This window comes from Tasmannia lanceolata, unplaced genomic scaffold (genome assembly GCF_043159265.1).
Source record: "Tasmannia lanceolata isolate RefF3 unplaced genomic scaffold, GAP_Taslan_0.1 ptg000008l, whole genome shotgun sequence".
NCBI classification, from domain to species: Eukaryota; Viridiplantae; Streptophyta; class Magnoliopsida; order Canellales; family Winteraceae; genus Tasmannia; species Tasmannia lanceolata.
In genome coordinates this window covers 3,014,004-3,032,588 of record NW_027518685.1, presented here as the reverse complement: position 1 = coordinate 3,032,588, position 18,585 = coordinate 3,014,004, and the positions used below count along the sequence as shown (strand labels likewise).

Genomic DNA, 18,585 nt, shown 5'->3' with positions numbered 1-18,585 from the left:
GGAAAATCCCCAAATTCTAAAAGAAATTCTCATTGCAATCATTGGTTTAATAACATAGAAGAAAACTACTAAAAGGAAAAACCACTTACACCAGTCAAAGTTCTACAATAACAATATTTCAGCATCCTTAGAGGATCTTGGAAAAGCCTGCAGTTCTTGAAATCGTTCTGCTAAATGTTCAGGCGAAACTGATACTAAACCTGTTTTATAAGGGACAAGAATAATCTTTTCTAAGGCCACCCCATACTTGAGCAGATATTTCACCAGCTCTATCTCATTATCTGTTGCCAAAAATGATGTTATCTTTAGTTTCTTGAGGTATAGTGGACTTCCGGTAAATACCTTTTCTAAATAGTCTCCCGTGTAGCTCTCCTCGGAAGCCTAACAAAAGAATCATAGAACCAGTTGTAATAAAGGAGAGTAAGCAGAATCACATGAAGTGTAAGAGCTTTAATCATGGTTGATGCTTACATTGTTATCTGCCATGTAAGCCATTTGGTCAACCATGTCGCTCTCAAGAACCATGGTTTCAAGATTGGGAGAAATCCTGAGTATTCTAGCTATACCTGGAAGCTCCATTTTACTCAACACCGTTTCCAACTCCAAATACCTGAATTTATGGGGGAGGATCTCTTCAGAGTATTCACCTGTTTGTTGAAGATGCTTTGACATAAAAAAAACAACAATGTAAGTTGGTAATTAGATTCCTAGAAAGGAAGGGATAGCAAGCATTTCAGTCTCGAACTCTCATTTTTAGAAATCAATGACAAAAAACAAACACGTTGAGAGAGATAACCATGATATGTTCCTTCAACGTCATTGTGACTGTATTTCTCACATATGTGCGTGTCTGTTCATTCAATCTCTTTTGTTCAACAAAATGTGGCTGTTATCCTCTAAAAAATCATTTCATTGGACAGTTGTGAATTGCTATATCCATGCAAACCTAGAGAAATCAAAATGAGCGATAGATCGATATTATACCTGTTTCAAATATTGCACGTTAATTATAAATTCCATATCACACAAATGTCAGATAATTCAATACAAGTTATAAAATCTGGACCTATCAATATCCACGCCAAGTCTGCGCATTTATTTGGATACAGATTTGGTTATCACATATTGTGAGGATCTGGAATGAGGATCCTCCAAACTCAAAATTCTTAGGATACGGCAAGGATCTGTTATTTGAGTCTAGAATATGGGTATGGATAGCCATTAAAAAACAAAGAATATGGGTAAGAATCCTCTAAGAAATTTTTTTGTTTAAATCAAGTGTGGTTTCAACTTTGAAAAGCACATATCTCTCCAGTACAATAAAGCAATCCTTTCTTAGTGTTAAAGTATAAAAGATAAATTACGCCTTTCTCTAAAAGCTTAAGTTAACATGGTATCAGAGCCAAAAGGTCTTGAGTTCAAGCCTCCCGGATAGCAAAAATCCACATGCGATGATCGGCCCAGTGGGACCCATGTGCCACGTGTTAGCCAAGTGGACCGCATGTGCGGGGGAGTGTTAAAAGTATAAAAGATAAATAACGCATTTCTCCAAAAGCTTAAATTTTTGGAGAAGTTGGTAATTTAACACTTAGAAATGTCTCTCTCTATGATAGGATTCTCATTTCCTTCATGATGAAGAATATAAAATAAATAGTAAGCCTTTCCAGCTTAGGACTATTAGGATTCTCATTTCCTTTATGATGAGTATACAAAGAACAAAGAAGTTCTGTGCTCAAAAGGTCATCTTTCTTTAAAATTCAATTCTCCGAATTACAGATCGACTTGATCTTAAATCCAACATATGAGTCGGAATGATTTTGATCTTGGACTCAAGTGCTTGATATTATTTTTGAATTCATCGGTTATATCTGATTGTAATTGTGAAATTCATTCAAACCCCACAATTGATTGATATTATCTTTGAATTCTACATCAGTTTGGTATCAAAGTTACGAGATCTAGTTTTCTTCCCTATTGGTCTCACATCAAGCCTATGATGGCTAGCAGGCAAGATAGAGAAAATGAGGTAGACCACAACGCGTACATAATCATGCTTGGTTCACTTCAATACTTAGACCTTCATACGCCCTGACATTACCTATGCTACAAATCAAGTGTGTCAGTTTATGCATAATCTATCTGAGATAAGAACACCTACAAGTTGCTAAGAGAATCATGAGGTGTCTTAAAGGAACCTTGACACATGGTTTATAATACAACTCGAGCCAAAAGAAAGATGTAAAGTTGGCCAGATTTTAAGATGCCGAGGGCAATGGTTTCCCTTTCTTTCCACCAATTTCAATAACCTAACAGCTACATCTTCAAGAGAATGACCACATGTAGCTCTCTAAGAGGAATAGATCTAGAAACAGTAATCGAATTATCTTTCATTTCCAATACAAAATTGGCATTTTGAAACTTGGCATGCAGAGTTTTTTTGTGCACTGTTTACAACCATAGAAATTTCCTAGTAACATATCAATGTGGCCAAAATATGAGAATTTTTTTTTTGTCACATCGATGTCCGTAATAATAGAATTCAAGGAATTGCGAATCTCACTGATTGTAGACAGTTCAATTTTCCCAAAAGATAAACAGATTTCCTCTATGAGGTTTGCATAAATAGGTAACTACATGTCCATTTCTGAAGTTCTTGATGTGTTATAGGTTCTGCACCTATCAATTGGCAACTACCCCACAGAGAGGGAAAGGGGACACTCCTAGAAAATCGAATTTCAACCAAAATGCAGTGATTCCTTTATTACTCCAATTATGAGAATAAATACAAATAAACTTTCCTCCCTCCATCTTGAGAAAGATGGCAACTATCCCACAATTGGTATCTACTAAATAAGAAAGTTTATTAACTTGGTAACAAACATAAAGGAAATAAAATCAAATCACGAGAAACTAAATCAAATCCTAAAAGGTAATGTTATCAGATGTTTAACATTGCCACCCCCTAAGCCACGACATTTCCTCATGGCGTGAAGGAAGGAAACTGTGTAACTTCCACCACTCCATCGTTTGTTTTCGGTTTCATCCAATCGCATATTAGGTTCCTCCAAATCTTCAATCATAAAAATTTGCATGCTCTTACATCAATGACTGGGTGTGAAGCGCTCATCACAATAATAACAAAGACCTTGTGCGCACCTACTACACATCTCCTCTATTGAGCACCTACTACGCATCTCCTCTTGTGAGATCTGTTTTACCGGGGCGGTAATCGTTCCGGATCCACTCTTTGTGTTGGGTGGGCTGGTTGTAACTCTCAAACCCAACATTTGTTGATCCTCTTGAGCCCGTATGATTCGTCGTAGAGCTAGTTGGAAATGCGACACGACTAAGGCCTGGGCGCATTGACTTCTGCAAACTATCTAACTTCTCTTCTTGGCTTCGAGCTAGACTCATCGCATGCTTTAAGGAAAAAAGGTTGGAACATTAATACCTCTTGCCTGATCTCGTCTCGCTAGCCTTGTATGAATGTTCCCATGAGCACCTTGTCCGTCGAACCCTAACCCTATTTGCAATCCATTCAAATTCCTCTTGATAACCTTGGACAGCAACCCATCCAAGTTCTCATGATCAGTCGGACCAAAGCGTGATAAGAGTGCTTCTGTAAGTTCTTTCCAAGAATGAATAGATGTGGTTTTGTGCATCCATTGGAACCATGTGGAAGCCACCCTGTCCATGTGAAATGACACTAGTAGAACCCTTTCATGATCCATTGTCCTGTGACAACTAAAAAATTGTCCTTGTATATAAATTCAAGGGGATCGTGTCTATCAAATCTAGGAAAGTTTATTTGTGCAAAGCGCGTTTTGATCCGCCCATCTCCTTGCACATTTTGAACATGACTACTGACAATTGATCCGCCTTCACTCGCAACATTCAACTCGTCGTCACCGGCAACAGTTAGCATCCGTGATGACAATCGTTCCATTGCCTGTGGACGGATATTAAACTTGTCATCAAGTTGCTCCTTCACCTCAGTCTCTTATGCTTCAATGCAATCGACACGAGCCTCCATCTCTGATACCAAATGATAGGTTATGGACCTATCAATTGGCAATTACCCTCAGGGAGAGGAACACTGTGTCCTCTTGGAAAAACAGATTTCAACCAGAATGAAGTGATTCCTTTATTCCTCCAATAATGAGAATAAATACAAATAAACTTTCCTCCCTCCATCTTGAAAAAGATGGCAACTCTCCCATAATTGCTATCAGGGGCGGAGCCAGGAATTTGGTCTAGAGGGGGCAAAGAATGGTTGTTGTAGTATGTTGGGCCCACACCTTTTACACTTCTTGTTTTGATAGGTGGGGTCCACAATCTCCCCCTATCACATGCATTATGTGGAACCCACAATTTAAACCTCGAATTTTGATGTATTGGTGCCCACTATGTTTTGTTGGGTGGGGCCAAATATTTACATCATGGTCCAACAATGCCAGAGATTTCACTATTTACATTGTGGCCTAGCAAATGAACAGTTTGGATCATCATATGAAGTGGGACCTAGTCTTTTTTCGAAGAGGGATCTAGTTTTTTTTTTGAAAAATATTATAGTTGAAAAATACTACATCCTATTCACACTGTGGTGTGGACCAACAAATCCCGGATTTCAGGGAGGCAAGTGCCCCCATTCGCCCACGGGCTACGTCCCTGATTAAAGGGGTACGTGCAACCTATTTACATTGTGGCTCAACAAATGAACAGTTTGAATCGTCCTATGAAGTTGGCCACAAGGTAGGTTTTGAAAAACACTGGACTTCACGTGCGGACAACATATAAAATCTCATAATTACCTATATCAATCATGAGTTTTTATATGGTGTGTGGCTGTTCACCATTTTACCAAAAGGAATGTGTACAGCCCACTTCACGGGTTGATCCAAACCGGTCATTTATTTGGCCACAATATAGATAGGTTTTGCCTCAAAACTCATTTCCAATCGATGATCCTAACCTATAGAGGTTGTCCCTTTATTGATCGGAGGGTTAGATCATCCTATGAAAATGATTTTTGGGGCACAACTTATTTACATTGTGGCCCATAACAAATGAACGATTTGGATCATCCCATGAAATGGTCTCAGTCATTTTTGAAAAATACGTGGATCTTTTTTTTGTCATTGCTCATGTAGAAATTGAAACTTTAGTGGTGAGAGAGAGAGAGAGTAAATCACATTAATTGAGAGAGAGAGAGAGAGAGAGACAAATGCTATAAACAAGGGATTTACGAAAATTTAGCATTAACTTCAGTTGCTTTTTGAGGGGATTAAGAAACAAATGCTATAATACAGGGACATAATCTGAGAAATATTTTCGATTTTCAAGTGGGTCTTTACTAGAAAACTGAATAAACCTATCACATAGCGAAAATTTCCCCATTTTCATTGGGGGCAATTGCCCCCATCGTGCCCTGTTGGCTCCATCCCTGATGGCTATCTACTAAATAAGAAAGTCTATTAACTTGGTAACAAACATAAAGGAAATAAAATCAAATCACAAAGCTGCATGAGAAACCAAATCAAACCCTAAAAGGTAATGTTGCCAGATATGTAACAATGTGGTGGCAGACAATTTTAAAAATCTTTAATCGCCATGCGATGGAGAGGGATGCCACTCCTAAATGGTCATGATATTACTTGGAGAGAAGTGTTGACGAATTTCCAACACCAAGTTGTAGATTTTGCTCATTGTTTTGGTATCCTTATATCCGAACTTGTGCTAAGCTTTAATTTCTTCAATTTTTATGTTCATAATCGCTGTTGTCCTTATAGAATCTATTTAGAAGAAGAAAAAGGTACCGCTCATGATAAAATTAAAGATTTCCCACTAATCTTGAGTGAATTACAATGAGCCGAATGAGGGTTTATAAAGAACACTAAAAAAGAATAACATAGAAAGATAAGCACTGATTGTGGAAAGAGATAAAGATAGAAACATACTGATATAACCTAATTGCTACTCTAATCTGGTTACCTAAGATATCTAGGTTACCTCATCTGTCCAACTTGCTTAATCTACCACCAAGATAATCCAACGGTTGGATGTCACATATTCTAACCAAGGTTTTAAATTTCGGTTTTGGTGCCGGTTTCCGCCACCATCGAAAACGAAATGTTCCGGTTTCGGGCAAAAAATTCGGCCAAAATCATGTCAAAATATAATTGAGATTTCGTTTATTTTTTTAATGTTGACTGAAATGTCGAAAAATTCAGTGTCAATTTTGGCAATTTCAATTGAAATTTTTACTATTTCGGTGGAAATTATAACATTTAAGTGTACATTTTTAAAATTTCGGTGGAAATTTTGTAAAAAAAGTATAAAAATATTTCGGTGACATTTTGGTAAAATTTCGGCGAAATCTTGTCAACAATGACTTCATATGAATTTCGTTTCAGTTTGTGCCGAAACTGAAATATTTCAATTTTGGGAAATATTTCAATTTTGGTTCGGCGGAAATTTAAAACCATGATTCTAACAACTCAAACTAATGCGTAGCAACAAACATAGAACACAAATAGAAACATACCTGCATCCACCACCAACTCTGGACCTTGAGACTACGGACATGAGTTAGAGCGTTAACAATCTTTCTCCAATTCTGGAAAAAAGCGTTGGACAAGCTAAAAATAATGACAGCTTCAACCAGAGACGACACGTCCTTGATCAAATAATCATCCGCTAAATAACGGATACAGGTAAAAGATAAAAGATTAGGAGCATCAATCTCAACAGATCCATTCATTTGAATAGAATTGACGATGGAGAGAGTTTTAAGCTTCACCGAGTAGATCTTGAGAGGAGCCATGTACAAACCAACATGATCCAGAACCAAATTCTCGAGATGCGGACAAAAGTTAAGAAGATCCGGTATCGTGCGTTCTGTCAATCCGATTTGTTTCAGATGAAGAGTCGTGATTGAGCCAAAGCGCATATCCGGGGTCGGATCAAGGCCGGGCAAGCAGAGTTTCAAAACCCTAACCGAATCACGAATGAAGACAGATGGGTTGAAAAGGAAGGGCATGTCCCAGAAGTAAAAATCATTGTCTTCCCATTCCCTCTCAAGTTGTAAATCGAGCTCTTTCACGTTACGAAGGATTACGAAACGGATCCATGAGGATAGATGTGATTCGTAGAGTTCGTGGTCGTAATTGAACCAGATCCGGAGTCTGTTGATTTCAGATCCTTCGTGGAGGAGTAGGGCCCGGTCCACGAAGCTCGCGAAGAGGCGACGGCTTTTTGAGAAGTCTTCGGTTGGGGAGACTATGAGGCGTTGATCAAAATCAAGATTGGTGGTGAGAGTCCAGAGATATCTCCATCTAGTAGAGAGGAAGCTTGTATTTATAGCGTCGAGGATGGGGAGAAAGGAGAGGATGAGGAGGAGGAGTTGATCTGGTAAATTGGTGATGAAGCAATGATTGGGGTTAGGCTCCCAATCACTGTCTTCTTCTTCCTCGGAAATCGAATCGTTGTTTTCTTCTTCCTCTACTTCCATGGAAAGAGTTAAGAGTGTGCTTTTTCTGAGAGCAATACTCTTTTATTCTCAGTGTTAGGGTTCCGACACAGAAAGAAACGGAAACTTTTGACTGCACGTGGCTTATGTCATCCGTGACAGTGACGTCAAGGCCAGCCAACAAATATGACAAAATCTGCCGTAAAGTGACCATGTGTGGTTGTTCTCTAATGCAAAGGTCCCAAATTGCCTAGCAAATCCCTTTACGCTGATATTGAGGCTCCCACTAACTATAAAGCACGTTTCTTACCTTCTTACCGGCTTTTATGATAAAATCACCCCTCTACAACACTACTATCAAGGAAGGTAGGCCCCACCACAAAATGATCCAAACCATCCATTTGATGGCCTACAACGTAAATAGGTTGCATCCCAAACTGTTATGGAAACCTTAAAGATCGGAGGGTTGTGATCATCCCGTGGAAATGATTTTGGGGCACAACCTATTTACCTCACGGCCCACCAAATGGACGGCTTGGATCATCCTATTGTGTGGACCGTACACTTTATTTCAGAAAAATATAAGTGGGGCCTACAATTGGGCTTTAATGTTACTGTACGACCTGAACCATAGGATGATGCAAACCATCCATTCGATGAGCCACAATGTTAATAGGTTGTGCCCCAAAAATCATTTCGATGCGATGATCACAACCCTCCAATCTATAGAGGTTTCTATAACTTGCAGTTTCTCTTTAGATTGGAGGGCTAGGATCATCCTTTGGAAATGATATTTTGGGGTGCAACCTATTTACACTGTGGGCCATCGAATGGATGGCTACCTTGCTCACAGATTAAAACAAATTAATTGTTGGGCCCACCAACCGTTCATGCATGTTGGGAGAGAGAGAGAGAGAGAGAGAGAGACCGCATTGGAGTAGCGTTGTACCGGTAAAAATTAGTTGGGAAAAGTGCTTTATGGGTTACGTGACTTACGTCTCACTTTTCCCGTTAGTGGGCCGCCGAGGGGATATCAGCGCCCATCCCTTTTTAAGAATCAATAAGACCAAAGCAAGGACTATTGGTTTTTCTCCTATATTTTGGGGTGCAACCTATTTACGTTGCGGGCCATTGAATGATGCCTACCTTGCTCACATATTAAAACAAATTAATTGTTGGGACCACCAACCGTTCATGCATGTTGGGGAGAGAGAGAGAGAGAGTAAAAAGTAGATTGGAAACATGCTTTATGGGTTATGTAACTTACGTCTCACTTTTCCCGTTAGTGGGCCACCGGGGGTGGGGGTATCATTGCCCATCCCTTTTTAAGAATCAACAAGACCAAAGCAAGGACTATTGCTACAGAGAAACATCAGAATTCCAGGAATAATAAGACTTACTTCCAAAAACAGAGTAGGTGAGGTGACATACTTGTCATACCTATACGAAACAAAGATGCAGTTGTAAAATCTATACATGTCGATCTAAGGATTTCTCTTCGGTAAACAAGTCGACCAACCTTTACCATGTTTGGCAACCATGAATTTTTTTTCCATGTAATATTAGCTTACAACTGTTGAGGGAGGGTTAGGGAGAGTGGGAAAAGGACAGAATTGAGAGGGCATGGTAGGTTAAATCTTCTAGCGTTAATAGACATCCGTGAGAGTATTTTATACAAAACCCTTCAACAAAAAAAAAAAAAAAACACAATTTTGGTTGGAGTGAATTTGCTTCATAATGGTACAATCATTCCTACACAAATGCACTGCATCCCATCCAAACTCCGAAGATAAGTGTGCTTCTGGGCGCAACTAGTACCTTCAACAACAAAAAAACAATTTTGGTTGGTGTGAATTTGCTTCAGAATGCATCCCATCCAAACTTCGAAGTTAAGTGTGCTTCTGGGTGCGACTAGTACAAGAATGGGTGACCGCCTGGGAAATTCTCGTGTTGCACCCCTTGTTCTTTGCCTTAAAAAAATAGTCCACATATCAGCATTCCACCAAAACCAGGGGTGGTATTTATTGCATCTCAAGTATGCTTCAACGATATCTTCCCATCTTGAGTTTTGTTCTATATCAGTTTCAGGTTGTAGATTACAAGGGGAAGGGTACAAGAGCACGGTCGATGATGATGTTTCTCTGAACTTCAGGTAGATCGGTAGGGATGATTCATTCCTTGGCTGCAGAATTAATGAGAGCTAACAGCGACAATGGGAGCAGATCCTCAGCAAGGAGAATGGGAGAGACTCCTTCAGCCAATTGCCATTCTAAAATGCTTATAGAACAATTACCGATGGGGGACAAAAATTAGGCGGAATTATCAATAGGACCCATGCTTTTCAGAAATTATCAACGAGGGACAAAAGAGGTCTTGTCATTAAAAGTTGGACGAAAATGCCCTTTTCTTAAGCAACACGTTTTGCTTTTCCACTTTACCCTGTTCTCTCTTCTTTCCCTATTTTTTTTTACCTTACCGGTCATCTTCTTCATCATTTAGCCAACATTGGAGGCGGGAAAGCTCGAAAACTTGAAACGTGAGTTCATTCCCATCATTAGTTTTAGGGTTTTGCATTTCTCCTTCTCCCTTTCAATGGAGGATGAGGAAGACGAATCGTAGGGTAGAAAGAAAAAAAATGGTGAAAATAAACGAGTGAAAAAAACATGAAGTAAAAATGTGTTCATAAGGGACTTGATAAGCCCATTCGGAATTTGGTAACCCCATTTTGATACTGGATAACCCCAACCCCAGAGACTTGAAAACCCTCTTCCAAAACTCCAGTACCCTCGGCCAATTTTAATGGACTTGATAAGCTCATTCGTAAATTGGTAACCCCATTTTGATACCAAATAACCCCAATCCCAAATACTTGAAAACCCCCTTCCAAAACTCTAGTACCCTCGGCCAATTTTCAGGGACTTGATAAACCCATTCGGAAATTGGTAACCCCATTTTGATACTTGATAACCCCAATCCCAGATACTTGAAAACCCCCTTCCAAAACTCCAGTACCCTCGGCCAATTTTCAAGGACTTGATAAGCCCATTCGGAAATTGGTAACCCCATTATTGATACTAGATAACCCCAATTCCAGAGACTTGAAAACCTCCTTCCAAAACTCCAGTACCCTTGGCTAATTTTCAGGGACTTGATCACCCCATTTTTTATACTAGATAACCCCAATCCTAGAGACTTGAAAACCCCCTTCCAAAACTCCAGTACCCTCGGCCAATTTTCAAGCACTTGACAAGCCCATTTGAAAATTGGTAACCCTACTTTTGAGAGTTACTAACTCCCTTCCATAGAGTTGATAAACCCCTTCTGCTACAAAACCCTCTGCCTATAGCAACTCTTCTAATGGCATTACAATTCTGCTCATGATAGAAATAACAAAAGAAATGGATGTTGTTTTCATTAAATGTGCTTCATGTATTACATCCCAATTTGTGCATTACAAAAAAAAAATTAAGTAAATAAAAAAATGTGTAGCCATCCATTCATGTATTACATCAATTTTTTTTTATACAACTACTTATCTTCCAAAAAGTGAGTGAAGCCATCCATGCATTATCTCCAGAACACACCCTAAAATACAAATCGCTTAAACCCTAAACAAGATAAATAAGAAACAGAGGAAGGAAAAATAGTGCAACACCCTAAAAAAAAGAAAAACAAAACCTAGATATAGAGAGATAGATGGTAAGAACTCAACATTCAAGTTTTCAAGATTTGCCAGCAACAATGGTGGCTGAACAAGGAGGAAGATGACTAGTAGGGTAAAAAAAATCAAAAAGGTGATAATGGAAAAGTAAAAGAAGAGAGAAGAAGGAAAAAACAAGGTCAAAATGTGTTGTAAATGCCAAATGGCATTTTCGTCCAGCTTTTACTGACAAGACCTCTTTTGTCCCTCGTTGATAATTTTTGAAAAGCATGGGTTCTGGTGATAATTTCGCCTAATGTTTATCCCCCATTGGTAATTGTTCCAATGCTTATATTGATATATGAGGAAGACCATACAAGCACGGCGACAAAGTGTCCACACCATCTTTAATACGCTCAACAGGGTCCCTTATTTCCTCGATGATATCCATTAGCGGCCAAGTGCCCTTCGCTTTGTTGCCATGTGCGTGTCCTTTGTTTTTTTGCCATGTGCCCTTCCCATTGTTGCTGGCCCAAGCTAGTACGTTTCTGAGTCACCTTCAATGTGCGGGGGTGGCTCGGATAGTAGTGGAATAAGAGGTCAAAAGTCAAAAGGAAGGAGAAGTATTTTGATTTGTCTAGAATTACCTCGGAGAATAGTAAGTAGTGTTTGGTTGCGCGGCATGTACTCGGAGAGTAGGAGAATAAGAGGGATGTCATTACCAATACTGGGAGACTATGAGGCGTTGATCAAAATCAAGATCGGGGGTGAGAGAGATATCTCCATCTACTAGAGAGGAAGCTTGTATTTATAGCGTCTAGGATGGGGAGAAAGGAGAGGATGAGGATGAGGATGAATAATTTCCATTCCTACACCAATAAATACAATCCTAGTGGTTCAAATCGAGAGGAACCATGACTCTCCAAGAAACTTACGTCTCTTTGCTAGAAATTTCTCTTCCTTTCATTTCATTAGATTGCTATTACATAAATACAAGCAAGAGAGATTGCCACATCACAAGCACACTTACCCACTAACAAGACACCTCATAAATAACTAACTCCCACTACCCTACAACACATAGCTATATAACTAACACCCATAAACACACATCCATCCACTAACTAACCCCATTTACACCACCACTATCATGCACACATTTGACCAGTTTTTTCTGACGAAAGGAAACTTTAACACTTTTTTACGTCAAATCACGTTATGGGGGGGGGGGGGGGGGTAATAGGGAGATGATATTTTTACTGAAAAGCAACAACCAAGTTTTCGGGTTCCCTTTTCCCAACCCGACCCTAGCAGTTGCCAACCCTACTCAGGTTGAACCCGTCAGGTTTGGGTTGACCCCGACCCAAGTTGCACCCCTACTTTTTTGTGCTAAATCTCAACCATTCATCAAAAAGTGAATGGGATGATTTGGGGCAACGCACTTAGGTCCTGGCGGAGGTGAAATCCACTCCTTTAGATTATGCGAAACATCTTTTACAACCATTTTAAAAGGGAAATGATTTCTGCGCTCCAATGTTTTGATAAACACACGCTCCAAATTTTGTTTGTGTAGTATTTAAAGGGCTGTCAGAGGAATATTGCGGTTCTCAAAAAGCTCTTGAAGCCCTTAAATACTACACGACAAACATCTGAAGAGCATGTTTATCAAAACATTAGAGCGCAAAAATCAACTCCCTTTCTAAAATGGGGAAATGATATATTTGCCCGTTTTTCTTACTTGGGACAGCCCTTTTTTGTGTAAGAGAGTTGTCATAAACATGGTTTCAAATTTCGGTTTTGGAAAGTGTTTCGGTCCTCACCGAAACTGAATTTTTTGGTCAAAATTTCAGGCAAAATCCATGAAACCAAATAAAATAATAATTTATTTCATAGAAAATTAGCTGAGATTTCGGGAAAGTATTAAATAATTAAAAAATCTAGACTTTTCAGTGAAATTCCTTAAATATCGGCAAAAAATTCAAGGAAAACAAAATTTCGTTTCGAAATTTTTAACAAAATATTATAACGTTTCAAGCATCTACAATTTCGGTTTTGGGGTTGACGGAAACCAAAATTTTCAGATTATGGTCGAAATTTAAAACCTTGGTCATAAATACACCGGAAGGGGCTGTCTCAAGTAAGAAAAGCAAGCTAATATATCACTTCCCAAAAAAAAAAAAAAAAAAAAAGGTGCAAAAGTTGTTTTAAGCCCATTTTAGTCTTAAAAGATGTCACTTTCGAAATATAAACCTCATTATCACCAGGGAAAAAAAACACATCAACAGCCCCATCCTCATCAGGAAATTAAAAAAAAAAAAAAAAGTAATCCCAAATTAAAGTAAACCCTAAGATCCTTAGAAATAAATCAAGAGAGAGTTATGATTTTAGGGTTTGGATGGTAAAGGAAAACTGTCTCCTTCGGCAAACCACATCAAAGATTGAGCTTCACTGTTTTGTAATGTCAAAGTTATATAATACAAAAGATATTATGAGCCTCTTACGTGTAGAGATTACCTGTATCTTGTAAACTGAAGTATCTGCCAACTAATACTGATCACTCCATTTGTTGTCCTGTACATGTGACCATGCTCAATGTATAATACACACACCCATAGGTCTACCCTTATTAAGTGCTTGTACATGCACTTGATAAGAGTAGAGAGTCCATAGAATAGGCCTTTGATTAGAAAGTAGAACCCCTTTCTGTAGATCAATATTCAAGTCAGCTCAACAAAGCTTCCCTATATTAGCTGGAGTTGAAATGCTGGAACTGATGAATAACCAATACCAATATTAGTGTCTATTAGGGTTGAATTGCAATCTAATGGAAGATGGTGGGGAAGAAGTGATGGATTAGGAATTGGGATTCTCAGTTGACGCCCAGACCATATAAAAATGAATAAGATGTTCAATTTCATTATTAGCTGAGAAATTTTTCTGTAAGTCTATCAAGAAATTGAAACACCATATCTCCTGCCATAGATATCTTAATCGTAGGGAGAATGTCTAGAATATTGACGAGGGAATCTTATGTATCATCACACATATAACATTAAAATTGGACAGCACTAGGGCTGTGAACAAGGACTAGTCCTTATGGGTGGAATGGGTGCCTTATCATTTTTAGATTGTGTAGCCTCAAGCCTCAACCAACATAACTAGATTAACCAATTTAAAATTTTATAAGGCCAAACCAATGCCACATTGAGTGTTTCTCCATTCACAAACATTGCTTGAGTTGCAAAATAGATCCTTCCAAATTCTAGTAATAACAGAACTACCAAAAACAGAGTAGGTAACATACTTGTCTTACCTATACGAAACATAGCTAAAATTGGGAGACGTGGTTTGATCTCATTCCATTTGAAACCCATGCGATCCTTCAACATTATACCCATCTGCCATATGAAGTGGGGATTGAAACATTTAGACCCACTTTGAGAAAAACAGAGTTGGCACTTCGAGAAGGTCTTCAACACTTTGCCAGGAATTAATCCATGCTTTCATTGGTTTGTTCAATCAGTCCTGAATTCATGCTGGGCAAACATATCTGAAGGATTATTTAAACTCTAATGAAAATTTTACTTTGCAGACCTTTTGCTATCTTTCGGAAGGATTTAAGATATTGGTCAAAGTTCTGTAATTCATTTATTAAAGTAATAGTATTTCGGTCGGCATAAATGTAACTAAAATCTATACATGTTGATCTAAGGATTTTGTTTTGGTGCGCCCGTTATGTAACTATTCTAGCTGACATTTAGAAACATGAAGAGCCCAGATTATCCGATACGGGTGGCACACGAAGAACTCCTTGCACCTGTTTTGGCAATCTATCTAGGCAGTAATGGAAGCAATCGTCCCTACCGTCGTAAAATAAGAGCATGACCTTGTAAACCCATCGACATCCTTTGCTTCCCTTCAGGAAGAGGAACAAAGGTACTCGCCCTATAGAATGAGAATGAAGTTAAGGAGAGGAACTAGCTGATTTTTTATGAGAGCTTTGAGTTCTTCCTGCATGGCTTCTTTCCAACATGACTGAGATGCAGCTTCAGAATCAGATTTAGGCTCAACAATGGAATGAACAGAAGACAAGGAAGACGGGAAGAGGAAAATCTTCATATGTGAGACGATCAGGAGTCTCTCGTCTCTCTCTCTCTCTCTCTATTGTCTTTCTTCCTCCACTACCCGACATCCACATCATCCAGTCACCCCTCTTTCTCAATCCTGTCATCATCCCACCCAAATCCCGACAAACCCATCTCTCATTCCCGCCCCAATAAACCACTCTTCTCACCACCCAACAAACGCCACTGCCATTAAAACCATCATCAGTGACCATATGTGACTTCAATTTGGAGTCATCAATACTGGGAAACAAAACCATGACGAAAATGACAGAATAACCTTCTCTAAGGGTTAGCTTTTCAAACAAATGCCACTACCATTAAAACCATCATCAGTTACCAGATGTGACTTACTTCAACTGGAAGTCTGCCCAACGAGTCTTCCCAGCAAATGCTGGTCCATCAGCAATCAGAAAACCAATCCATAGTTTCCATAAATTTTGAATCCATCTTCCTAGTTATATACATACTTTTTTTTTTTTTTTTTAAAAGCGACTATTATATTCATACCATGGAATATACATGGGGACCAGTAGTCCCACCAGAAATTACATAGTATGAGGGTCCAGAAGCATACTCCGGGACCAAAAAGTAAAAAAGCGTAACAGACTCCCACAACAACTAACAAACTTCCACCATCATCCAAACTTCCTCCTGTGTCGACCCTTCCCAGCAACCTTCTACAATACCTTTCAAAACTTCCAACAACAGAAACACCTCATAGCCCAAACATCATCCACATAATTGAAGAAAACCAACGAGTTAATATGCCTCGAAATGCATCAAGGATCTAAAGCATTTTGTCACCCACCTTGGTAACTAAGAAAACAACCATCATGGGGAGGAGTGGTTATCCGGCGGAGAAAAACTCCCCCGAGCGGCGAAGGATAGTGTCCCTAAGCACGCTCAGATAGACCAAAGTGACCTTCCATAATTCTACACAGGAAAAAACTTTTAGCGTTGGGCTTCCAGCCCCACACAACATTCCCAGCCCTTGCACCATCCAGGGACTACCGTAGGCAACCACAAATGACCAAAAATTCCGAAAACTCCCTACCATCCAAAAAAAAAAACGTTCGACGAGCATATTTACACAAAAAGAGCCCCCCTTCATTTCCTAAGAGCTTTAAGCTCTCAACTCCTGCGACCAGGGGTCGTACCTTTCTTCTCTTCCACATCCCTTTTCTCGATGTCAAAAAACATCTTTTTGTTTCTTCCACATCTCCCTTGTAATCTATACCCAGTACGTCCCTCGTTTTATCTTCCTAGTTATATATAAGCTTGCAACTTAAGCTTATCAAATATCAATAACACTGCTAAATTTCAATCAAATTACAGTCAGCACCAGTCACGAAGAGTCAAGTGTAGTATAAAAAATCAATTAACATCATGCAAGAGCAATAAAGTTGAAACTTTCTACCATCAAACATACATTCCAAGCAATATAAAACAAAGTATCATATTCTATGAATCACGAAATATGAATTATAAATATATAATACACATAATCTCTTAAAAGTGGTGCACAATTTAGAGTAATGCCACAACTTTGTCAGATAAAAATTAAATTTGTCAGCTAAAAATTAAACATAATAGGATGAAGCTTGGAAACTAAAAATAGTCCAAAACCCGCTAAGTAAGATCCTTAGAAAGTTCTCATCATATCCATGTATGACCTCCTCTTCTATCATGGCTCAATCATAGTCCTTATTCGTGGTGTTATCTGAATCATTGCAATTAGTCTCAACAAAAGTGAAGGTTGAGGGCATGTCTGACAACCATGAAAAAAATATTCCATGGAATATTAGTGGGGCCAGTTGTGAGAGATTGGCAGGGAGGGAGAGACTTGAGAGGGTGGGACTGACGGAAGCATAAAAACTCAATTTGAAGTAGGGTGCTTTTTTCCATTGTTTTTAGGGATTTCTCATCCTGTCTCTACTCCTTTGCTATTCATGGTTGCCAAACATGCCTACAAGTTTATCAGTAAGAGATAGTTGAAGATAAAAAAGTGGTTTATAAAGAAGGAGTCAAAAGGAAAAAATAACGAAAAACTAATAAAATATTATTAATGATAGGCCAAAAAATGTCAATGATGCATTCATTCAGTGTCAAATTGAAAAGTGTACACTCAACCTCGTTACCAACTCCAAAGAGCAGAGTTTAGAGGGGCGGATCTTTTCAGAGCATTCACCCTTTTGTTGCAAATGCTTTGCACATAAAAATAATAATAATGTAAATTGGCAATTTGATTGCTAGGAAGGATGAGATAGCAAACATTTCAGTCTCATTTCTTAGATTAGTCAGAAATTCAATGATCAATATTATGCTATCAATATTCCGGACATATTGAGATAACCATGATATGGTCCTTCAACAAGTGTTCGTGTTTTTCATATTTGTGTGTCTCTTCTCATTTATCCCTCTCATTTTACAAAACAAGGTTGTTATGTTATAGAAATTCATTTGATTGGAAGGTTACAAATTGCAATATTCAAAATCCATGATAATCTAATGCGATTTTGGTATCGTGTCTATTTCTGCTCTGTTTTTGACTTGTGAGTATCAGCTTTTACATTGATAGTGAAGCAAAAAGATGTCTTAGATTAAGTAGCAGAAACTGAAGTCAATTTCTTTGATACCCAGATAGGAAGCAAAGTCTTAGATTAAGTAGCAGAAACTGAAGTCAATTTCTATGATACCCAGATAGGAAGCAAAAAGTTGACTTAAATTTAGTAGCAGAAACTAAAGTCAATTTCTATGACAACCAGATACCTATGAAATAAGTGCTATCCATATTACAAGCGTCATATACTTCAGAATAAGTTAAATATCATACACAAACATATCCATGATGCACATGCCATATCTGAGCAAATATAGTTACCCAGACACATCAAAATAAGTGAGAATCAACAAAAGAAACTTCCAAACACATGCACAGTTATCAAGTATTTTGCCAAATCCATCATAGTTATTTCGCTGCACCTTGCAGGGCAGTGTTGACATCATAATCTTAACAACTGTTGATTCATGAGAAAGGTCATTCTAGGAGGAGGCAGAGATGGCTAATCAAAGGTTAATCTTGGTTAAAATTTGTGGGAGTTGGAACGGAATTTCATGGAACCAATTTTTTAAAATTGAACGGTTTATGCGATGAATTGGTTGAATAATTATACTTTTAAACTAGCAAACCAAATTCAAGAAATATGAAAACTGAGCCTAAGAATTCAAAATAAGGAAAAAGATGGAAAAGGAATTTGAAAAGACTTTAACTTTATTTTGGGTATTTTTATTTAGGTATAATAAAAGAAAGAAAGAAAAAAAAAATTAGAATATTAAGAAAATTAAATAAA

At 38.4% G+C, this 18,585-nt stretch overlaps 1 protein-coding gene across 1 annotated transcript; it reads right to left on the bottom strand.

Annotated features, from left to right (window-relative positions):
* Positions 1-102: 102 nt before the first annotated feature.
* LOC143882435 (putative F-box protein At1g49610) lies at positions 103-7,510 on the bottom strand. The gene is made up of 4 exons (XM_077385926.1): positions 6,545-7,510; positions 3,869-3,949; positions 472-663; positions 103-381 (listed from the first exon to the last, which is right to left on the bottom strand). The coding sequence occupies exons 1-4, from the start codon at positions 7,508-7,510 to the stop codon at positions 103-105; spliced, it is 1,518 nt and encodes a 505-aa protein (XP_077242041.1).
* Between the last annotated feature and the right edge of the window lie 11,075 nt (positions 7,511-18,585).